The sequence below is a fragment of the Eptesicus fuscus genome, chromosome 6, assembly GCF_027574615.1.
Source record: "Eptesicus fuscus isolate TK198812 chromosome 6, DD_ASM_mEF_20220401, whole genome shotgun sequence".
Classification (NCBI taxonomy): domain Eukaryota; kingdom Metazoa; phylum Chordata; class Mammalia; order Chiroptera; family Vespertilionidae; genus Eptesicus; species Eptesicus fuscus.
The window spans coordinates 90,725,396-90,750,163 of NC_072478.1; the positions used below are offsets into that span (position 1 = coordinate 90,725,396).

The 24,768-nt window shown below is 43.2% G+C and overlaps 1 protein-coding gene and 1 long non-coding RNA gene across 12 annotated transcripts in view; one reads left to right on the forward strand and one right to left on the reverse strand.

Moving 5' to 3' along the window:
- Window positions 1–8,514: 8,514 nt before the first annotated feature.
- The window catches only part of CNOT8 (CCR4-NOT transcription complex subunit 8), an 88,747-nt gene continuing 72,493 nt past the window's right edge, over window positions 8,515–24,768 (forward strand). For 3 of the 11 annotated variants that reach the window (XM_054718074.1, XM_054718077.1, XM_054718078.1), the window contains exons 1-5: window positions 8,515–8,652; window positions 19,620–19,803; window positions 20,655–20,848; window positions 22,286–22,447; window positions 23,497–23,641. In XM_054718074.1, the coding sequence (XP_054574049.1) occupies window positions 19,687–19,803; window positions 20,655–20,848; window positions 22,286–22,447; window positions 23,497–23,641 (618 nt within the window). In that variant the 5' untranslated portion in view covers window positions 8,515–8,652; window positions 19,620–19,686. The other 8 variants (XM_054718079.1, XM_054718080.1, XR_008556418.1 and 5 more) reach the window with 6 other exon arrangements.
- Window positions 19,671–22,321, reverse strand: LOC129149509 (uncharacterized). The gene is made up of 3 exons (XR_008556419.1): window positions 22,234–22,321; window positions 21,926–22,040; window positions 19,671–19,743 (listed from the first exon to the last, which is right to left on the reverse strand). It is a non-coding gene; the product is annotated as an uncharacterized LOC129149509 (long non-coding RNA).

Genomic DNA, 24,768 nt, shown 5'->3' on the forward strand with positions numbered 1-24,768 from the left:
TTAAGTGATGTCACATTCTTTGTAATGGCTGCGTGCTGCCCGTTTGTATAGGTGTGTCATACTGTATTTGGCTAATAAAGGACCATGAATGCTTGTTCACAAATTAATTACATTTTGTACAACTTGTTCATGTTTTTCCTCATCTCTCCTTTTAGAGGTACTCATATTGTTTTTCAATATTCCAGGTATTTATGTAATGTATATATTCCCTGGCTGAACAAGCCTATCTTGTGTACTGATCAAATTTTGCTATCTGGAGAGACAACCAAGATGGCAGCATAGATAAACACCTGAACTTGCTGCTGTGCACAAACACATTAAAACTACAACTAAAAGACAAAACGAATATCAGCCAGAACCACAGGAAGGCTGGCTGAGTGGAAATTCTACAAGGAAAGAGAAAAGCACATTGAGTCCAGTAGGAGGTGTGAAGGCATGCGCGAAAGGGGCTGGCAACTGGGTATGCTGTTGTCTTTTTCAATCGGGAGGGAGATACAAGCTCCCAACTGCTCTGAACTCCAGTTCCAGGTGAGACTCTGGGGACCCAGACTCATACAGAGAGAAACTGGACTGTCTGGCATTGGGCCGGAACGCGAGGGCGGCGTTCTCTCAGAGGTGCTTGCAGCAATCATTCTTCCAGCACGGTGCCTCGGGACACAGAGACCCAGGGGCCTCTTCGGGGCAGGGCTGACGGGCAGCCATTGCTGTTTGCTCCACCCTGGTGATTCCCTGAGACCCCGCCCCACCCAATTTACAACCCCACCCAAGCTGTGCCCAGAGGCTTTTGCATATGAATGGCCTGGCCTTTTGTAATCTAAAACCTAACAAACTGCAGTTGGGTCAGAGAGCCCCAGAGCTTCCAAAAGAAGGCCAAAGGCTGGACAGCAGCTTGCATTGCTTCACAGCTGGACCTCATCTGGGCACCTCCAAACCCCAAACAAACAGGAGGAATCTGCAGATCTCTCCGCAGCTCCTGCTGGGTGGCCTCAGGAAGTGGCTGACTTTGCACCTCCTTGGAGAACCAAGAGGCAGTGTACCCAGTGGTCAGGGTGAGACCATCCAGATTACAACTCCTCAGATCCATGAGAGACACACTCAGGGGGCAGATTCAGTGAGTGCCAAAGCCCCACTGAAGCAAGTCTTGCCCCATAAGGGTGTCTACAGCACAGAAGTTCTCCCATTGTAGACACAACTGGTCCTCACAGCCAATTGGCCTGGAGGTCAATTCTTCCCAGTGATACCAACAACAATCAAGGCTTAACTACAACAAGACTGTGCACACAGCCCACAAAGGGGTGCACCAAGAGTGTCCACCTCAGATAACTGGGGAGGCTGAGCCACTGGGCCCTATAGGACACCTAGCTCACAAAGCCACTCTATCAACACAGGGAAGCAGCCAAAATATGGAGACAAAGAAACAGGTCACAAATGACAGAAATGGAGGAAAGCAAACTATTGGATATAGAGTTCAAAACCATGGTTATAAGGTTACTCAAGAATCTTCTAGAAACCTCTGAGAAATATAGTGAGACCCTCAAGGATGTGAAAAAGGACCAATTAGAAATTAAGCATTCACTGACTGAAATAAAGAATAATATACAGAGATCCAACAGTAGACTAGAGGATCCCAAGAATCAAGTCAAAGATTTGAAATACGAAGAAGCAAAAAACACCCAACCAGAAAAGCAAAAAGAAAAAAGAATCCAAAAATATGAAGATAGTGCAAGGAGCCTCTGGGATGACTTCAAGTGTACCAACATCAGAATTATGGGGGTGCCAGAAGAAGAGAGACAGCAAAATATTGAAAACCTATTTGGAGAAATAATGACAGAAAACTTCCCCTACCTGGTGAAAGAAATAGACTTACAAATCCAGGAAGTGCAGAGAACCCCAAACAAAAGGAATCCAAAGAGGACCACACCAAGACACATCATAATTAAAATGCCAAGGGCAAAAGACAAAGAGAGAATATTAAAAGCAGCAAGAGAAAAACAGTTAGTTACCTACAAGGGAGCACCCATACGATTATCAGCTGATTTCTCAACAGAAACTATGCAGGCCAGACGGGAATGGCAAGAAATATTCAAAGTGATGAATGGCAAGAACCTACAACCAAGATTACTCTACCCAGCAAAGCTATCATTCAGAATTGAAGGTCAGATAAAGAGCTTCACAGATAAGAAAAAGCTAAAGGAGTTCATCACCACCAAACCAGTATTATATGAAATGCTGAAAGGTATTCTTTAAGAAGAGGAAGAAGAAGAAAAAGGTAAAGATAAAAATTATGAACAACAAATTCATATCTATCAACAAGTGAATCTAAAAATCAAGTGAATAAAAAAAATCTGATGAACAGAATAAACTGGTGAATATAACAGAATCAGGGGCATAGAAAGGGAGTGGACTGACAATTCTCAGGGGGAAGGTGGTGTGGGGGGTGCAGGAAGAGACTGGACAAAAATCGTATACCTAGCCGAAACCGGTTTGGCTCAGTGGATAGAGCGTCGGTCTGCGGACTGAAAGGTCCCAGGTTCGATTCCGGTCAAGGGCATGTACATTGGTTGCGGGCACATCCATGGTAGGGGGTGTGCAGGAGGCAGCTGGTCGATGTTTCTCTCTCATCGATGTTTCTAGCTCTCTATCCCTCTCCCTTCCTCTCTGTAAAAAATCAATAAAATATATATTTTTAAAAAATCGTAAAATAATAAATAAAAAAAAAAGAAAAGAAAAGAAAAAAATATCGTACACCTATGGACAAGGACAGTGGTGGGGGGTAAGGGCAGCGGGTGGGGTGGGAACAAGCTATGGGGGGAAAAAAGAGGAACAACTGTAATAACCTGAACAATAAATATTTATTAAAAAAATTTTGCTACCTGACTTCCAAGGCCCACCTTAATCTAGTTGCTCTCATGTAACATTATTCCTCACTTCTACTTTCTAATGCTCCAAGCATCACCATCAAGCACAAAAATTGTTTTTCACTAGCCATGTGCAGACATTTAAAAAAACAACAACTTGACTTTAAAGAGAGGAAGAGAGTGAGGGTGGCGGGTGGGGAGGGGAGAAACATTGATTCATTATTCCACTTATGTATTCATTGGTTGATTTTTTTAAAAAAATGTATTTTATTGATTTTTTACAGAGAGGAAGGGAGAAGGATAGCGAGTTAGAAACATCAATCAGCTGCCTCCTGCACACCTTCTACAGGGGATGTGCCTGCAACTAAGGTACATGCCCTTGACCGGAATCAAACCCGGGACCCTTCAGTCTGCAGGCCAATGCTCTATCCACTGAGCCAAACCAGTCAGGGCTCATTGGTTGATTCTTGTATGTGCCCTGACCAGGGATCGAACCCATAACCTTGGCATATGGGGCAACGCTCTAACCAACTGAGCAACCTGGCCACGTCCACGAAGTGCTCTTGAGGGGTCCTGAGACCCTGCAAGAGGCAGGTCTGAGTTCCACCTGAGAGCAGACACCACCAGCTTTATGAGCTTGGCCTCTCTCAGTCTGTTTCCTCATTTGTACAATGAGTGAGATGTGTTAGAGCAGTGGTCAGCAAACTCATTAGTCAACAGAGCCATATATCAACAGTACAACAATTGAAATTTCTTTAGAGAGCCAAATTTTTTAAACTTAAACTTCTTCTAACGCCACTTCTTCAAAATAGACTTGCCCAGGCCATGGTATTTTGTGGAAGAGCCACACTCAAGGGGCCAAAGAGCTGCATGTGGCTCGTGAGCCGCGGTTTGCTGACCACTGGGTTAGTGGATCTCTGAGGCCCCTCCCAGTTCTAATGTATGATAATCTGGAGTTGAAATTTATAACTGTGTTTAAATTTTTCTGGAATACATCCTCTATCCCAAACCCCAAACACACACATTTGGTTAGAAACTTCTGAGGTATTCTGAAGCCTTTGGGTCCCATTGTTTCTAGAATATTACAGAATGTTAGAGAAGTTCAAAAGAAGATTCTCAATACTGGTCATATAAAAAAACCCCACAGATTTTTGAGATCTGGTTGTAACAAGAGATATGGTGGGTTTGATGTATGTAATACTGGGTATTGGGAGAGCTGAAGGGAAGAGAAGTGTAAAACTGCCTACAGAGTCCCAAAAGACAAGTTTTACTTTTAACTCTTTCCACTGGCCTATATTTTTATTTGCCTACCTACAGGAAGGGTTCTATAGCAGGGAGCAACTTTCTTCTTTGTAAAGTACTGAATATTCAGTTAGCAGCCTTGGAGAGTTCCACAATAACAATAATCAAAAGGATATAGTTGCCCTAGCTGGTTTGGCTCAGTTGATAGAGTGTCAGCCTGCAGGCTGAAGGGCCCCAGGTTTGATTCCACTCAAGCTTGATCCCCAGTTGGGGGTGGTGGTGGAGGTGTGCAAGAGGCAGCTGATCAACGATTCTCTCTCATCATTGATGTTTATATCTCTCTCCCCCTCTCCCTTCCTCTTGGAAATCCTATCTAATCATCATATCTAATAAAAAGAAAATATGCTAACTGACCCTCACACCATTGCAAAGATGGCGGCACCCACAGCCAATAAGGAGGGAATATGCTAATTGACTGCCCCACCCTCAAAGATGGCGGCGCCCACAGCACCCCAGCTGCCCAGGGCCAGCCTGAGGCATAGGCTAGCCTCCGATGGCAGCTGCCCAGCGGCCCAGGGCCGCCCGAGGCTCAGGTAACCAGGGCCAGCCCAGGCTTTCGAAGCTGGCAGTGGCAGCAGCAGAGATGTGATGGGGCATCGCCTTCCCCTGATCACCAGGTCGCCTCCTGCCCCTGAGGGCTCCCAGACTGTGAGAGGGGGCAGGCCAGGCTGACGGACCCCTCCAGTGCATGAATTTTCATGCACCAGGCCTCTAGTTAATAATAAAAAAAAAGGATGTAGTTAATTCTCAATCAGAATCACCTAGTAAAATTACCTAAATTGTTACTTAATATTTCCATAGGCAACACTTACCATACCTGGGAGAGGCTTTCTTTTTAAAAAATCAAATTTAGTGTAATTAAAAAAAAAGTTAAAAATGTTTGCCTTTACTCCATTCTCTGTCTGTAAGAGTCAAAGTAATCTTTAAAAACATAAATCAGGTCAGGAAAATCCTTCTGGTTTCCCAGTGCCCTTTGAAGAGTGTAATTCTAAAGCCTCCCACACCTTGGCTCACCTAGGGTCTCTGTTTTCCTCTCCAGCCTCACCTTGAACTACTTTGCCTTTGCTTCACCTCTCCGAAGCCGCCCTGGCCTCCTTTTACTACCTCTTACACATAAAACTCGTTTTTCCTCTGCCGGAAATTTACTGCTCCCATTCCTCATGCCCCGCTTTCTCTCCGATACGGTCATAATCTCTGCCTAAATGCACCTTCCTAGAGAGGCCTTCTTTGACCTAAGTAATTCCCCCTATCTTTCCCCAATCCAGTTATTCTGTCACTTTACCCTATTAGTTTCCTTCACGATAGTTATCAGAGTTTCTCATTATCCTTTTGTTTATTACTCACTGCTTATTTACTTGCTCATTGTCAGTCCCTGGCACCAAATATTAAGTTGCACAAGGCCAGGAACCCTGCCTATTTCATTCACCAGTGTATCCTCCAGTGTCAGCCTGGGGTTCTGCCCCTATCAAATGGCCCATAAACAAAACTGGATAAACACCTAATCTCATATTAGAAGATTCAAATCCTGGTCTTATCTCTGGGAGCTGGGTGACCTTAAATTATTTAACTACTTTCCGTGAAATTAGGGGAATATATTCTTATTATTGTTAGTAGATTTTTGAAGTATTACTTTAGTAGACTTTAATGTCAAAGAAAATCAAATGAGATATGAATAAAATAGATTTGGTATCTATTTCTGGATTAAAAAAAATAAATTCTGATCTCATCAGAGATCTGAAGGCTTTTCAGGTTAATCAAAAGGTCAAAATAATACTCAAATGCATAGTCATGAAATACGACCTTTGCTTTATATTCAGGGGAAGTTTGATGATGTGTTGACAATTTTCAAGTCAGAAGAAGGTTTTTCTATTATGTAGAAAGAACAGGGACAACATACCGTGGAAGCAGGAAGTTAACCCAAGTGATACCAAGAAAAAACGCCAGCTGGGTGCACTTTGCCGTTGAATGTAAACATAAATATTTAATCTGATAAAAGACATTATACAAAGAGACAGACCTTATTTACCTTGGAGGTGGGGTGGAGGGAGCACGCCGACAATGGGGTTAGTCAATTGACAGGCATCTATAGTAAGTGTTTGAGACTTGGGCTCAGAGGGATATTTACAATGATACTGTATGCCTGGACGTATTTACCTTCTTCCCCATTTTAAAAATACTTCAAACCTATTTTTATTACATGTTATCTTGGCACACACATTACACTTTAAGAAACGCACCCTGTTAGATTTACTTAGAATCAGGAATAACAGCCCCGCTGGCCAAGGATAGCACCCTGACTGGGTCTTAGGGAGATCCATTTACAACGAGTGTATCTCAATTTTTTTTTAACCTATACTCTCCCAGCTGAGAAATTATGATTAAGCCTTACTTTCTATACTTTGTAGTTCAAAAACAATCCATTAAAATATATATATATATAACATTGTGCTAGTGAAAATATTCCCCAACTGCCCTCCCATTTGTTTGGGGCCTTTCTCCCAAAGAGAATCAGTGATTTTGTTCTAATTTTGAACTAGCATAAGTGCAGCATAAAATCCATTGTTTACAACAAACACTCCAACACCTCCTGCAATACACGCCATCTGTGTTTTTTTTTACATTTGCCTTCAATAACCTGAGAAATAGACACCAAGTTCTCTAGGTGAAGGTGTGAGGGGGATGGAGATGTTTCCTGTTTGATTGTTTCAGTGCACACCAGGCCTGAGTGCTGCAGGAAAAAACAAAATTCCCAGGCAGGATTGTGAGGGCTGCTCTTCTGCGAGAGAGGGCTCTCCTCTCCGGAGCCTGGCTGTCAGTGGGTGACAGGGCATGGGAAACCCACGGGACCAGGGGAACGGAGTGTCCCGCCGGGCGGCTCCATCACAGTACCGCTCAACGGACTGGATGACTGCTAAGTCTGCGGCAGAACTAACAAACCTGGACTGGCTCAGGGTTGACATTCATTGAACACACATTTTCCTCAGCGCGGGGTACTTTTTCCATTTATTAATGCAACCGCCTTGTGAGATACTCACATCTCTTTGTTACAGACAAGGAGGCGACCCTCATTTGTGGTGAAGAGTTCAGAAGGTGCCTGTGATACTCTACCCTGGGGGTGGGGGTGGGGGTGGGGGCTCACCCCTGGAGAAGAGTTTGGAAACCTGGCTGGAAACTGCTGCTGAAGGCCAGCTGTGCGCCCAGCTTTGGAAATGGACGTAGGGTTTTGGAGGCTTCCCTCAGAGGGAAGTGTTTAAAAGCGGGGAGGCCAGTGACTCGGTGTGAAAGCCTCTAGGACTAGCGCCGTGCTTTGGCGTCCTCGTCTCCTCGCAGGAACCGGGAATGGGTGGCCGCGGGCGGGAGGTCAGCGCTTTATCTTCCTTCCCCCGGCCGGAGGCCACAGGCAGCGAGGCATCCCGGCCCCGTTAACCGCTCCCGGGGCCAGGCGTTGGCAAAAGCCTTTCCAAACGGGATTTATAGGGAATTCAGGGACCTCTAGGCCCCTCGCTCTCGCAATGGAAACGTGCGGAGCCTGCCTCGCGTCCACCAGGTCCACGGAAAGCTGGCGACGCCAACGCCAGGCTCGCCCCAGCTTCCCCCAGGGGAGTCCGCGTGCTCTTGGTAACTCGAGTAGGTCCTGGTGGGCCCGTTGCTGTGGTAACGTTGCTCGCCCGGCTCCCATAGGCTGGGAGGAGGAAGGCGGGCCTCGGCGGACGTCACCCACGCTCGGTTTGGGGGTGCTGCCCCACCCCTACTAACTGTTTGCCCTAAAGGACACCGTAAGGTAGATCCTTTGTTGAGGGGCCCAGGGGAGCCCACTAATACAGAGTGAAACGTCAGGATCACGCCCCACCAACCTTCCCCCAAATCCGCTCCTACCAAAGATTTGAAGATCCTTCAAATTAGGGAGAAGCGTTGTAATGTGGGATGTGGTCTGGCGGGCCACCTCCTTTGGTCCATCCAGGCCCCGCCCACCAAGGAGGGGGCTAATTCGAGACCACGCCCCTCCCTGGTGCAGGGATGGAGAACCAAAATGGAGGAGTTGGGATCAAGATTAAATTGAGTCAGCGCGACTAATCTCGCGAAGGCCTAGGGCGGCTGTGTTCCGCACGCGTCCTCCGAGGCCACCCCGCTCCGCCATTTTCTTAGTTTTGCGCCTGCGCGCTTGCTCCCGCGAGCTCAGCGGTGGGGCTATCGCGGGGGCGCGCCGGAGGGGAGGAGAAGGCCTGTCCGGCGCGCGCGCGCGCGCGTCGCGAGTGACGCGAAGGGAGCAGGCGAGTTGGGAGGACCGGGTGGATAGAGTGGCACAGCCAGGGTGTTTGGTGGGCGGTACGTAAGGCCGCTCTGGGTTCGAGGGCGCCCATCTCACTGGTCCGCTGGATCCTAGGAACAGATCCGGGGCAGAGGGAAGAGAGTGCCGGGTCAGGGGCCGCAACCGCCGCTCCCGCGGAGTCCGCCCGCCAGCCCGCCAGCTCTCGCGGGCCTGCCTGTCAGGGTAAGCGTGCCCGCGCCGACCAGAGAGGAACGGGAAGCAGGAGGGTGTGGGAGGCCCTCTGGGCCTGTGGGAGGAAGGGGAGCAGGGCGTATCGAGAGGCAGAGTGAGCGAGACAAGAAAGAGGCCCATGGGATAGTAGTAATGTAAACAGCCTCTTCCGCAGGACAATAATACTCTAGTGACGTGCGCCAGGACTTTCCAAAGCACCTTGAATAGGCTCCTCCACTGCAGTCTTCCGAGGTGTATGCTGTTAAAGCCATTTTATAGGATAGGTAGACTGAGGCATGCCGGAGGTTAAGTGATACATGCAAAGCCCCGTGGCTAGTCGGTGGTGTGGCTTCGAACTTAGGTCTGTCTGCCCCTTCGGCCTGCAATCTGAATCGCTTTGCACAAAAAGGGGGGAGGGTTGAGGAGGAGGAGGTGAGGGAGGAGTGTGAAGGGGGTGGGTCATCCAGAACGGGAGGAGAATGGTGACGGGCCGTTGTGTAGAAGAAAGGACAGAGTTTGGAACCTTGCAGGCTGCCCCCCCCCTTCTTGGTTCTTGTGGCCCCGCCACTTTCCCGGCCGTGCTATGGCTTTATGAGCCGGAGCCGTGGCTCCGGAGGAGCCGACGCTCAGGCCTGGCCTCCGCGGGCGGTTTTACTGAGGTTCAGTTCAGGGTAGGTTCACTTCGGGGGGAAGGCCGAGGAAGACAGCGGCGGCGGCGGCGACCCCCGACTATGGTCGTTTATGGAGAGGACCCTCTTCCAAGTTGCTGCCGTGTCTTCTAACGTGCTTCTGCTTCCTTTTCCATCGTAGGCAAAGGCCGCCAAGCCTTTGTTCAGCCTCTAGCGGGGGGTGGGGGGTGTGTGATGTTTATTGTTTTCTTGCACACTTAGACTTAAAATAAAACCAGAAAAACCAAACATTCTTTTCCCGAGCTTCCTCTGGATTGCTTGCGGAGAAAGCTTCCAGGTGGCTGTATCGTTAGTTGCTCTTCAGAGCTTTCCTGGGTAAACAAGCTTTGTTTTGGAGTTCTTACTCTATAGGTCGTCAGGAACGATCTGAACAGATTGTACTACAGATCAGCACAGGGCAGGGACCTCAGTAATTGAGTGTGTGTGTGTGTGTGTGTGTGTGTGTGTGTGTGTGTAAGAGAGAGAAAGAGGGACCTTTTATTGTACAGTCGTGCTGGGAAACAACAGGTATCAATCACTGCTTGTCTTTTGCTTTCTTAGGGAGTGGAGAGGCTCATGTGGAGTCATTTTAAAGTCAGCCTGTGAGGCAGACATTGAATGCGATCAAATTCATCCTTAAAAATTCCTTAGGGACTTGTATGCATGCATATAAGCACAACCAATGGACACAAGACACTGGGGGTGGGGGTGGGATGAGGGCATGTGCCAGGGGGTAAGGGAGGCTGGGGGAAGGTCAATGGGGAAAAAAAGAAAATATATGTACGACTATTTGTAATACTTTAAACAATAAAATTTAAAATTAAAGAAAATTCCTTAGGAAGTTGCAGTTTTGGAGATGGCAGGCCTGTTTCTCAGTAAATCCAGCAGACTCAGTTTTTCCTTCAGCTTTGAAACTCGTTACTCTTTCTTTGGTCCTAAACCAGATAAAGTACTTAGGTTACCTTTAGGGACTGTGTTGCACAAATAGATATTTGAAGAACCTGGTCATTCTGCACTGTGGAGTGTACTCTGTGAGATGCAGGTTCTGAGAGGCTTAAAAGGAGGAAGACTACCCGAGGGGAATATTGTGTCTGTGGTTCCCACATTAGGCTCATTCAGGAACACGTCCTGACTGAGTGGAAAGTGGCAGGCAGAATTGCTGGCACTATTTATTATTATTATTTCTCTTTTTGGCTAGCATACCCAGTAATTTATGTTAAGGTAAAGGTGCATAATATGATTCCTCTTCAATTTTTTAAAAATATATTTTTATTGATGTCAGAGAGGAAGGGAGAGGGAGAGAGAGTGAGCTAGAAACATCAATGATGAGAGAGGATAATTGATCAGCTGCCTCCTGCATGCCCCACATTGGGGATCGAGCCCACAACTCGGGCATGTGCCCTTGGCTGAAATCAAACCCGGGACCCTTCAGTCCGAAGGCCATCGCTCTAACCACTGAGCAAAATCGGCTAGGGCTGATTCCTCTTCAGTTTTTGAGTGGCACTACATTTAGGGGGTTACAAGCTATTGTCTATTTCCCAACAGTTTTCCTAGATAAGGGTTTGGTGCAAGAATGTCTTAACGTATTTTTTGTCAATAGTCTGCTTTTGTGTTCCCCATTTGTCAGGTGTGTATTAACAATGTGGTTAGCTTTTTAAAAAAAATTCTCTTGCAAATGAAGTCATGCTGCTTTTTTTCTTTTTTAATCCTCTCCCGAGGATATGCCTTCATTAATTTTTAGAGAGAGTGGAAGGGAGAGAGAGAGAGAGAGAAACATTGATGTGAGAGAAATATTGATTGGTTGCCTTCAACTGGGGATCCAGCCCACAACCTCGTTATGTGCCCTAACTGGGAATCAAACCTGCAACCTTTATGTATGGGACAGTGCTCCAACCAACTGAGCCACTCGGCCAGGGCATGATGCTGCCTTTTTAAATTGATGTCTCTGAATTTCAGTTTCTTATTTATAAAATGCAGAGGAGTACAGCATTGCATAAAGTTGAGAGGAGTTTTCTCCACTTTTATTTTGAAACAACCCCATATTTAGTATCAATCATCTATATTTAGCATTATCTTTAAAGGATAAAGACTCATTTAAAAATCATGACCACAATATAATGTAACACCAAAAAAGGGGGTTGGGGGAACCCTCACAAGAACCCAGAACAAAAAATAAAACCAGACAGTCATTGTTAAGACTTATAATGGTCTCAAAAATGTGAGAGCTTCCCCCCCCACCCCCACCCCCACCCCCACCCGCAACAATAGTTAGTTTAAAGCTGGATCCAACTAAGGCCTACACATTTTGAGTGGTTGATAAGATTCCTGAGAGTCTTTTACTATTTAAAAAGTAATTTTAGCCCTAGCCGGTTTGGCTCAGTGGATAGAGTATCAACCTGTGGAGTGAAGGGTCCCAGGTTCAATTCCCGTCAAGGGCACGTACCGCAGTTGCAGGTTCCCTGGCCCTGGTCAGGTGTGTGTGCAGGAGGCAGCACCTGTTCAATGTGTCTCTCTCACATTGTGCCTCTTCTCCCTTCCACTTTCTCTAAAAATCAATGGAAAAGCCGAAACCGGTTTGGCTCAGTGGATAGAGCGTCGGCCTGCAGACTCAAGGGTCCCAGGTTCGATTCCGGTCAAGGGCACGTACCTTGGTTGCGGGCACATCCCCAGTAGGGGGTGTGCAAGAGGCAGTTGATCGATGTTTCTCTCTCATCGATGTTTCTAACTCTCTATCCCTCTCTCTTCCTCTCTGTAAAAAATCAATGGAAAAATACCCTCGGCTGAGGATTAAACAACAACAAAAAAATGTTTTCTAAAATTTATTTATTGATTTTAGAGAGAGAGGGGAAGGGAGAGAGAGAAACATGGATTTTTTTTCAAGAAAAATGATTTTGAATATAATAATGTTACATGCAATAAACCTTACTATTTCAAGAAAAATGGCCTTAAATATGTTACATGCAATAAACATTAATATTTCAAGAATAAAAGGATTTTAAGTGTAATAGTATTACCAAAACTGTACTAACATAGTACGGTATCACAAAAGTTGTAGGAAATATTAAAAATCTGCAAACACCAGGATTACTTCTATTCTAGAATATTTTTTCCTACTGGCTCTATTTTTGTTCATCAGTTTATGTTGTTCATTATATTTCCCAAATGTTGTTATGGCATTTATTTATGATTCATTGGTTGCTTTTTAAAATATATTTTTATTGATTTCAGAGAGGAAGGGAGAGGGAGAGGGAGATAGAAACATCAGTGGTGAGAGAATCACTGATCTGCTGCCTCCTGCAGGCCCTCTGCTGGGGATGAAGCCTGCAACCTGGGCATGTGCCCTGACAGGGAGTCGAACCTGACCTCCTTCATAGGTTGACGCTCAACTTCAGAGGGTGAGCCATGCAGGCTGGGCACTGGTTGCTGCTTGTTTGTGCCCTCACCAGAGATGAGCCTGCAGTCTTGGCATATGGGGATGACACTTAAACCAACTGAATACCTGGCCAGAGCTATTCTCTTACTTTTATTTATTTATTTTATTTTTAATTTCTTTATTGATTAAGGTATTACATATGTGTCCTTATTCCCCCATTACACCACCCCCCCCCGCCTCCCATTCATGCCCCCAACCCCCTGTTGTCTGTGTCCATTGATTAGGCTTATGTGCATGCATATAAGTCCTTTGGTTGATCTCTCCCCCTTACCCCCACTGTCCCCTACCTTCCCTGAGGTTTGACGTTCTGATTGATGTTTCTCTGTCTCTGGATCTATTTTTGTTCATCAGTTTATGTTGTTCATTATATTCTACAAATGAGTGAGATCATGTGATATTTATCTTTCTCTATTTACTTTTATTTCTTGCAATTTGTTGAAGAAGTTGGATGGTTCTTTAGATTTCCACAGTGGTTTCTTTTCCTCCCTCCCTCCCTCCCTCCCTCCCTCCCTCCCTCCATCCATCCATCCATCCATCCATCCATCCATCCATATATTTCTATTGTAGAGAGGAAGGGAGAGGAAGAGATAGAAACATCAATGATGAGAGAAAATCATCGATCAGCTGCTTCCTGCATGTCCCACACTGGGGATCAAGCCCGCAACCTGGGCATATGCCCTGACCGGGAATCGAACTGTGACCTCCTGGTTTATAGGTTGATGCTCTAGGTCCAGTGGTCGGCAAACTCATTAGTCAACAGAGCCAAATATCAACAGTACAACGATTGAAATTTCTTTTGAGAGCCAAATTTTTTAAACTTAAACTTCTTCTAACGCCACTTCTTCAAAATAGACTCGCCCAGGCCGTGGTATTTTGTGGAAGAGCCACACTCAAGGGGCCAAAGAGCTGCATGTGGCTCGCAAACCGCAGTTTGCCCACCACGGCTCTAGGTCGATGCTCAACCACTGAGCCATACCGGCTGGGCTCCACAGTGGTTTCTGTATTTTGCTGATTGCTTTTAAACATCAATTTATTGTTGCTCTTAGGCATTCATTGGCTGACTCTTGTATGTGCCCTGACTGAGTATCAAACCATAACCTTGGCGTATTGGGATGGCACTCCAACCAACTGAGCCACCCAGCCAGGGTGCTGATTGAACTTCTGTGGTGTCATTTAACTTGTTCCTTTGTCCCCTATATTTCCTGTAAATTGATAGTTAAATCTAGAGTTGTGGTCAGATTCAAATTAGGCCCCCCCCCCCCCCCGCCCCGCAAAACAATAGTCAACGATGGATTGCATATACTATGTACTATGGTGGTCCTATCTATAATAATAAAAGTGTAATACACTAATTAGACTGGACATCCTTTCGGACGAAACCAGGGCTATGAGGGAAGCTCGGGTCCCGGGTGCCTGCCAGTGGCTGGAGGGAAGCCCAGGTCCTGGGTGCCAGAGGGAAGCCAGTGCCGGCAGCTGGAGGAAGGAAGGCCTACTCTTCCACGAATTTTGTTCATCGGGCCTCTAGTAAGATTATATGTGAGCTGAAAAATTTCAATTGCCTAGTGATATGGTTATCCTTACATTTAAGTGAAACACATTATTAATGTCTTTGAAGTGATACTGGTGTAAATTTACTGCACTGCCAGTCCAATAAAAGTGGAGCATATAGCTTTGCCTGGGAGGTGGAGGTGGGGGGCTCAGTTGGTTGGAGCATTGTCCCACACAACAACAGGTTGCAGGTTTGATTCCTGGTCAGGGCACATCATACCTAGGTTTTGGGTTCTATCCCTGGTTGGGGCACATATGGGAGGTTAACTAATTGATGTTTCTCACATTGATGTGTCTGTCTGTCTCTCTCAAGTAATAAAAACATCCTTGGGTGAGGATTAAAAAAGTATGGCATACAATTATGTACAGTACATAATACTTTACAATTATAATAAATGACTATGTTACTGGTTTATGTACTTACTTTTTGTTATTTTAGAGGGTACTCTTTCTACTTACAAAAAAAAGTTTGCTGTAAAATAGTATATGATGTTATACCTGCAATAGCTTCATACATCTGGTGCTTACTGAATCTTCTTTCTTAAGTGCATCCTTTTCTCTTGTGCTTGATTTATCTTGTGTTGTTTTGTACAATAACATATTGTACAGGTTCGTAGCCTGGGAGCAATAGGCTACATAGTATATAGCGAAGTGTGAAGTGGGCTATGTGCCACCTAGGTTTGTGTACGTGCACTCTACGATGTTTTTTATAAATATGTTTGTGTGTGTGTGTTACTCCTCACCTGAGGATATTTTTCCATTGATTTTTAGGGAGAGTGGAAGAGAGAGGGAAAGACAGAGAGAAACATTGATGTGAGAGAAACACATTGATTGGTTGCTCCTGTATGTGCCCCAACCAGGACTGGGACCGGGGAGGAGCCTGCAACCAAAATACGAGCCCCTTACCAGAATTGAACCTTGGATCTTTGGTCCACAGGCAGATGCTCTATCCACTGAGCCAAACCAGCTAGGGCTGAATATATATTTTTACTGACTTCAGAGAAAAAGGAGGAGAGAGAGAGAGAGATAGATACATCAATAATGAGAGAGAATCATTGATTGGCTGCCTCCTGCATGCACCCCACTGGGGATCGAGCCCGCAACCCAGGCATGTGCCCTGACCAGGAATGGAACCGTGATCTCCTGGTTCATAAGTCTACACTCAACCAACTGAGCAATACTGCCGGGCTATGATGTTTGCATAAGAATGAAATTACGTAATGATGCATTTCTCAGACGTATTCTCTCCTTAAATGGTGTGTGACTATTTCATAGCAGTGATATGTTTTGTTAAGAGGCACATGATACCTTGTTGCTTTTTATGATAACAGCCATTGTGATTATTTTAACAAGTTTCAAAGCTGAAGTATAATTTACATGTTATAAAACTTGCCCATTTTAATTTATAGTTCAATGATTTTGGGGAAATTTACTGAGTTCTGCAATCATTGTAATTGAGTTTGGGAGCAATCTTCACCGCAGGAAGATACCTCATGCCTATTTTCCATTAAACTCCTATCCTCATCCCACTACTGTAGCCTACTTTTCTGTCTTTATAGATTTGCCTTTTCTGCTTATCCCATGTAAATGCCATTATGATTATTCATTAGGAGTCACGTAATAATGATATTCTATCATTACATATTTACTTGTTAGTTGTATAACTTCTCTGAAGAGAAACCCTCAGCTGTGTGATTGCTTCGAGGTACAGCTTATATCAGAAAGACAAGATACAATTTTAAAAATAAGTTGATTTACTAACGTTCTCCACTGATGACCAATTAAGTTTATTTTCTTAGTTCACTATGAACTAATGGATATAAACCTCTCTGACAAGTTTTAATACACTGTAGTAATTATTCATAATGATGTTCATACTGTCCTTGACCAGAGGGAGCCTCTTCAGATTGTTTCTTGAGTTATTTTGATACAAATATAAGAGTATCTTAGCTGGGGAGCCTGGTTCTAAGGGTTTAGTGTAAATATCTTGCTTTTTACTGCTTGGAGGCCAAAGGCCTTTTTCCCCTTGGGTCCCTTTAGTTGCTTTTGCTTTTATGGAAACATCTACAGGAGTGATACTTCCCCTACAGTAATTTACGGTTGTGTTTCAAATGACACCAAAAAGGAAGTGAACTGTTTCAGTTAGGGAAATAAGGAAGTTAAGTGGTATTGGTTTAACATTAATGGGCTTAGAAATGGTTTAAAGCCCTTTTGCTGGGGAAAACCTTAAGCATAGTTTAGAACTTAAAATTCTGAGTCCTGACATTTTCTTAATTATGATTAGACTAGTGGCCTGGTGCACAAATTTGTGCACATTGAAAGAAAATTAATTAGAAGAAATATTTTAATATCGTTATTCTCCCTTTCTCTATAATAGAAGTGTCAACCAAATTCATGATCAACAATGACAGATTGAAACACTTGTGTGCAACTGGCACCAGCAAGTGCTTTATATATATTGCGCATGAGCGAATCAACTTAGCCTTTTATATATATAGAATAAACTTGCTTAATTAGACCTGCTTTCTGATGTAGCTAAGCTTTTTCCAGCCCATTGAGGCACCCCAACTTCTCTTTCAGGTAATTGTCAGCAACACAGCAGTAAATAACAACATGAAGAAGATTATTATTGTAGGTCATGCAGGGAGAACAAAGGGTAAAATATTTAACTGCAGCAGTATTTGACTATATTCTTTTTTAAAAATAAATATTTTATTGATTTTTTTACAGAGGGGAAGGGAGAGGGATAGACAGTTAGAAACATAGATGAGAGAGAAACATCGATCAGCTGCCCCTGCACGCTCCCCCTCCCCCCCACTAGTGATGTGCCTGCAACCAAGGTACATGCCTTTGACCAGAATCGAACCTGGGGCCCTTCAGTCCCCAGGCCGACGCTCTATCCACTGAGCCAAACCGGCTAGGGCTATTTGACTATATTCTGCGCAGTGAGAAAACCTGAAGTCATTTTCATGGTCCACCATTTCTTCTTTTCAGTCGGGTTAAGTTTCTAAACTTTCTAAATCTCCGTTTTCCGGCTAATGAGAAGAAAATAGGATTCTACCGAGTCTCCTATCTACCTACTCCAGGACTTCTGTGAGGATCAAATGAGATGAGGCACAGGAAAACGCTTCACAGACATTTGGTTAAAGTGTGAAATGTTTCCACCTGGCTATAAAGCAAGTCATGTTCCTGGGCTGAAGAAACTCCAAGGAGGCTGGTCGCTAGGGAGAGGAAGCCGAGCGTTGCTACATGACGTCATTACCTGGTGCCCACAGCGACCATTTCCAGAATGGGCTGGGCTGTGGGCCGCATTTTGCACCCTGGGGTCTTGGCAGGGTCGGCTGCAATTTGGTGGGGTGTCGCTCTGAGGTGGTGGCAGGGCCTATGTCCCACTTGGGGGAAGCTGAGTGTTGCTTTGTTGGCGCCAGGTCTGCGGTGCTGTTTCTTTGTAAATGGCCAGTGCGTATCATGGCAGCCCCTGCGTTGAGCATCTGCCTCCTGGTGGTCAGTGCGTGTCATAGTGACTGGTCGGACGGTCGGAGGGACACTTAGCATATTAGCCTTTTATATATATAGATAGTAAAGCCCACATTCAGTCTGAGCTTTTGCCCTTTTCTGATGTTTATTTGTTCATTTGCAAACCTGTCATTCATGCCCATTGTGTACCGATTGAAAATGAGAAGAATGGGTTCTGCCTTTAAGGAGTGTCCACCTATATTTGTTAGGTAGATACCACAGTCTACGTAAATTTCAGAGTAAGTCTGCTATGATTTTAGAGAAGCACCTCAAAGTGTAGTGTGCCTTAAATACATGGAATCTTTGAGGGTTTCTAAACCAACAGGTTAGTTTCTTAAAAGTTTCTCAGAGAAATGATGACACTTGAGAATGCCAATTTTGTTTTCCAGATTCTTACTGTAATTTGAAAGTAGAAAACAGAGATTTTCCTTGCTCTGTCCTTTGGAAGACAGTTATGTGCATTTTACTGTTTCTAGGAATTTCATTGTATATTCAGGGAGAAATTCCTAGAAACTAAAATGCACGTGACTGTCTTATATTGAGGATCTATGTGGTGGGTTTGCCTTTTAAGTAAATGCTTTTATGATAACTTCCTTTAGTCTTTTTATAACTAAGCATCTTACGTTGCATTTGCTAAAGTAACAGCATACTCTGAGGCTGAACCATGTGGAGTTTTATCTTGCAGAATACTGTCCCCTCCCCAGTTTCCTCCCAGAATATACACCATTCTGGTTTTAGTAGAATTTATACCTGCTGTTTTCTCTGTCTTGATTGTTGTATTGCTGCTTGGTTTCTTTAAAATACTATGTGTTTAAAAGTAGACATTAATAACTCAAATTCAAATTTTTCTTGTGATTGTTAAGGTTGAAATTAGCAAGTGTTTTACAACTTAAATCACTATTTGCAGAAATCTGAAGAGGCACTATATCCTCGCTGGTGTGGCTCCGTGGTTGAGCATCCACCTATGAACCAAAAGGTCACTGTTGGATTCCTGGTCAGGGCACATCACATGCCTCGGTTATGGGCTCGATTCCCAGTAGGGGGTGTGCAGGAGGCAGCTGATCAACGATTCTCTCTCATCATTGATGTTTCTCTCCCTCTCCCTTCCTCTCTGAAATCAATAAAAATCTATAAAAAAAAAAATAAAGTGGCACTATATTAAGTTAGTTAATTGCCTCTACTTCTATTTGACCTTTGAATAGTAGGGAAAAAGAATTTCCCTGTTTTGTGGGGAGGGGAAGAGTCCCAGATCCATATTCAACATATAAGTGTAAAGAGTTTAAGTGTGAGAATTTAGGTCCACATTCTTTCAAGCTTTCAGAGCGTCCAGGTACATTTAAGCTGGCTAAAGTGATTTCTTTAGAAAAGTTCCCATTATGTGATCTCTGAGTAAAGTGCTGTGAAAGTTACAGATAAGGGCATTTTTGTGGTCACGGGACTATTTCAATCTGTAGGTGTTGTAGAGAGAGCTGAAAGCTGGTGTAGGGTAGTGATTTTTACTTCCCTTTTATTTAAAAGGGAAGCCTGGGCAAAAGTTTCTTCAGGTTTCTTAATTTTAGTTTCTTTAGGTTAAAGAACTACGTGTGTGTGTGTGTGTGTGTGTGTGTGTGTGTGTGTGTTGAGTAAATAACATGACAGTCTCAATGTTTTAATCAGCTTAACAATAACCCACAACTGTCGGACCAACTGACAGTCTCATGCTTTAGCTTAAACTGGGAAGTGATGATAAAATATTGTTTTGATGCCTTTGTTTTATTGACATCTTATGCCACTGTGTAAATTTATGTGATTGCACAATGTGTTTTTGAATTTAGGTCAGATCCACCATTGGCTTGCCCTCTATCATAGTCAGCTGAACGTGACTTCTCAAGTTTCTTCAGGATGCCCGCAGCACTTGTGGAGAATAGCCAGGTTATCTGTGAAGTCTGGGCCAGCAACCTAGAAGAAGAGATGAGGAAGATCCGAGAAATTGTGCTCAGTTACAGTTATATTGCCATGGTAAAGAGCTCTATTCTACTCTATTTGACTCACCTCGTATGGATTTAGGGAGTATTTAATTAGAGTTTTTGAAATAAGTGATCACACTAAAGTGATGGCATATTAAACATGATAGAAGGTTGTATTGCTTTTATGAAACAGCAAGGGTAGCCAATGTGTCTGAGAAGGATGTAACCTCTAGTGTCTTGATGTTTTGTAATGTTACTCTGTGTTTGAAACTCTTTAAAGCCATAGGGCATATCTATCTCACAGATACGATACATTTGTATAGTTTTTAAAACAAGTTTTAAAAATTGTCAGCATTTAAGAATCAAGGGACCTACATAAACTCCAGATTTTTGCCATCTCTGGAAAAATTGGAAAGATCTGGCAATATAGGGGCCACATACCTGCCTGACATTGAATGTCTGAAGAGGGACATGTGTGTATCATGGTGATATCCAGGGCCTCTTTTAGAGGAGGCATGGAAGCACCACAACTCCTAACCATTTTCATACCCAGTTTGCTTTACTCCTTTTTTCTGATGGGCATTTTCACTTCCCTATTTTTATATTTTTATTTATATATTGTTCTCAACTTAGAATGTTCTTAATTGCCTATATATCTCTCTCTAGTTTATCACCTACTTCTATTCATGTCCTGCTAGGATCTCCAAGTTGTTGTGTAAAGCTTTGTGATTTTAGTGCTTCTGTAGATGTTGACAAGATAAGTATTTTAAGATAGATTTTTTTTTTTGTTCAATCTTGGGGCTTGTCACATAACTTTTATAAATTGAGGTAAGAATTTTGTTTATGAATGATCAATTTAGCATCCACTATTTTGTGAAACCTTATGATGATTTTTTTTTTCAGGATACAGAATTTCCAGGTGTTGTAGTGCGACCAATTGGTGAATTTCGTAGTTCCATAGATTACCAGTATCAGCTTTTGCGGTGCAATGTTGACCTTTTAAAAATTATCCAGCTGGGCCTTACATTCACGAATGAGAAGGGAGAATACCCTTCTGGAATCAACACTTGGCAGTTCAACTTCAAATTCAACCTTACGTAAGTGTCTGAGATACTTCTGAGTATTATTCTTAGGTCTGCTACATTTGTGCAGATTGTGATTTCTAATTGAATTTATTAATTTTAAGTTTTATTTCCACCAAACCCAGGTAAGGGTTGGACAGAGCAGTCAAGCAGAGGATGAAATAAATAATCTCAAAGTAAAGTCCCCCTTAAAGCTCTCTCACAAGTCAACAGTAAAAAGAGAAGTAGTCCAATTAGAAACAGGGAAAAGATTTGAATATACATTTCTCCAATGAAGAGATACAAATCTATCTTCTATATATGCAATGTGTCCCCTCGAGAGTTTGATCAGATGACCAGGAGTTTAATCGCTCGCTATGACATGCGCTGACCACCAGGGGGTGGCGGGGAACGAAGGAAGGCCCTGGCTGACAGCCGGAAGGTGCCGATTAGCCCTGATTGCCAGCCAGGCCTAGGGACCTTACCTGTGCATGAATTTTGTGCACCGGGCCTCTAGTGGCTAATAAACCCATGAAAAGTTGCTCATAATCATGTCATTAGGGAAATGCAAATCAAAACCACAGTGAGATACCACTTCATACCCCGAGATGGCTATAATAAATAAAACATAAATGTTGGGGAGGATGTGGAGAAATTAGAATATTCATACATTGTTATGGGAAATGTAAAGTGACACAGCCTCTTTGGAAAACAAATAGTCCACTTAGGAAGGCTGTTTCTCAAAAGGTTAAACAGAATTACCATATGACCCAGCAATTCTACTCATAGGCATATGTCCAAGAGATTTGAAACCATATCCATGCAAAACCTTGTATGTGAATGTTCATAGCAGCATTATTCATGAAGGCATTATTTATGAAGTTGAAGCAATCCAAATATCTGTGAACTGACAAATGGATAAATTAAACAGTATATCCATGGAATTGAATGTTATGGAGCAGTAAGAAAGAGTAAAGTATGGATATATACTCTCCATGGATGAACTTTGAAAACATGCTAAGGGAAAGAAGCCAGACACAAAAGCCCACATATATGATTCTGTTCATTTGAGATGTCCAAAATAGGCACATCTAGAATAAATTAGAGGCTCACCCCAATGACAGCGATTGGCGCCCTGTCTTGGTCTGGTGTCCCTGCTCACCTGCTCCATCATCCTGCCACAGCTGATACCCGCCATGTTCCGCGCTCTGCTGCCTGCTGCTGACACCTGCAAAATGTGGATATTTTATAATTAGGACATTTATTTTATGGGAAAAATCACATTTTTTTTATCTGTTAGAGATAAGATCATCTACTTTTTATGCTTGCTGGAATACTGGAAAAAAGGAATTGTATTCTTTAATAATGAAAGCATTTAAAGAAAACTTGTTCTATGATAAGTGTGATATACTGTTACTCACTACTTCTGCTACATTATCCATCAACTAAGACGTGAACCCCTTCTTTTTTTAGAGAGGACATGTACTCTCAGGATTCCATAGATCTCCTTGCAAACTCAGGACTGCAGTTTCAGAAGCACGAAGAGGAAGGGATTGACACACTGCACTTTGCGGAGCTGCTTATGACATCAGGGGTGGTTCTCTGTGACAATGTCAAATGGCTTTCATTTCACAGGTCAGCCCCAGAGAATGTGTAGCTCTCAGTTTGGGACCAGGGAATTGAATTTTTATGCTCTCTTCTGTTGGTCACTAGCAGTTATGAAGTTGAAATGGTAACTATTACTCATATTTGTTTTTCAAAAAACAATTTGGAGCTCATATTGGTTTGAGTTACACAGTAATGGGCTTTATCACATAGCTGCCAGTGGGTGTATTCTTAGTGGAAAGTGGTGGGTGGAGGGGATCGAAGCACTTGGTTGTTTATTCTTACTATTTTTTAAATATATTTTTTATTGATTTCAGAGAGGAAGGGAGAAGGACAGAAACATCAATGATGAGAGAGAATTATTGATTGGCTGCCTCCATCATGCCCCCTACTGGGTTGAGCTCCCAACCTCGGCATGTGCCCTGACCAGGAATCAAACCAGCAACCTTTTGGTGCATGGGATGATGCCCAGTCAACTGAACCACACTGGCCAGGTCTATTGGTTGATTCTTGTATGTGTCCTGAGTTGGGGATGGAACTCGCAATCTTGACGTATTGGGATGATGATCTAACCAACTTAACTACCCAGCCAGGGCCAGTACTTCTGAATTTTTGATGAATAAAACACACATTTATATATAAATATTTGAGTTTTCTTCCATATTAGTTTGTGTTGTTATTTATTTATATTTTTATTTATTATTATTTTTAAAATATATTTTATTGATTTTTTACAGAGAGGAAGAGAGAGGGATAGAGAGTTAGAAACATCGATGAGAGAGAAACATCGATCAGCTGCCTCCTGCACACCCCCTACTGGGGATGTGCCCGCAACCAAGGTACATGCCCTTGACTGGAATCGAACCTGGGACCCTTGAGTCCGCAGGCCGACGCTCTATCCACTGAGCCAAACCGGTTTCGGCTTGTGTTGTTTTTTAATGGAATGTTCAGATCACAGGATAAACTACTTTGGAATACTGAAAGGTGGCAGCATCATGAATTTTGAGAAGTAAAGTAGATGAACATGGGGGCCTAATAACTGTTGCTTTTTCACTTAGTGCCTCCTTCTCTCCTTGCAGTGGCTATGACTTTGGCTACATGGTAAAGTTACTTACTGATTCTCGTTTGCCAGAAGAGGAACATGAATTCTTTCATATTCTGAACCTTTTCTTCCCATCCATTTATGATGTGAAATACCTGATGAAGAGTTGCAAAAATCTTAAGGTACAATATATTTTTTAAAACTAGTAACAACAACAAAAAAAGCCAAAAAAGCAGACTTATTATCTTGCTTTGTTATTTGTTCAGTATGCATTCTTGAGTACCTGATAGATGCCAACATTGTACTAGAGAGGTTGTATATATAGCTAATTGCCACGGGAATTTGTGTGGTTATTGTCTTTAACCTGGGCGTGAGGGAGCCCTCTGCTTCTCTCATAAGGCAGGCTTTCTTCACTCAAGCCTATACCAGTTGGTAACAGGAGGTGTTTGTGCAATTTGTCAGGAATGGGGTCTGTAGTGTACCAGACTCTCAGATCAGAGGAGTTCTTAACCCTAGACCAGCAATTTTCAACTGGTGTGCCGCAAAACATGTAATACCTGACTATTTAGTTAAAGGCATTGACATCTTTTCCCTTAGACTATCAAATAAAAAGACAACAGCCAACACATAGCTGTCCAATGTGAATGCCCTGTCCAGAACCATAAATATATAGGTCATATAATAAGCATTGCGTTTTATTGGTCACGTCACATAATAAGTTTGTATCTGATTGATTAACTCTTGGCAACTCTTGGTACTAGATATCCTTATATACAATTATAAACACTTGATTTTTGAAAAAGTCACTTTGGATCCAAAAGGGTCAGATTGACAAAATAGTATGCCGCATAATTTTGGCAGTTAATTTGTGTGCCATGAGATGAGAAAGGTGGCTTCCCTAGATAATTTAAGAACTCACTACCCTAATACATTATTGATATGAAGTTTGCTGATTTGAATTAGATTGGCATTTACTACTTTTTTTTTTCTTTTAAAATAATTTTTATTTATTGACCTTAGAGAGAAAGAAGGAAGAGAGAGCAAGAGAAAGAGAGAGAGAAAAGGAGACGTCGATTTGTTGTTCCACCCACTTATGCATTTACTGGTTGCTTCCTATATGTGCCCTGACCGGGGATTGAACCCAAAACCCTGGTTTATTGGGATGAAACCCAGCCAGGACCGGCATTTACTATTTCTTAAGCCTTGTTTTATAGCAATTAAGATTTTATGGAGAAGAGATCTGACAAAATTAACGATAAAGAGAAAAAAGGAGTGAAAATGGAACATAACACAGTGTATCATTTGGAGG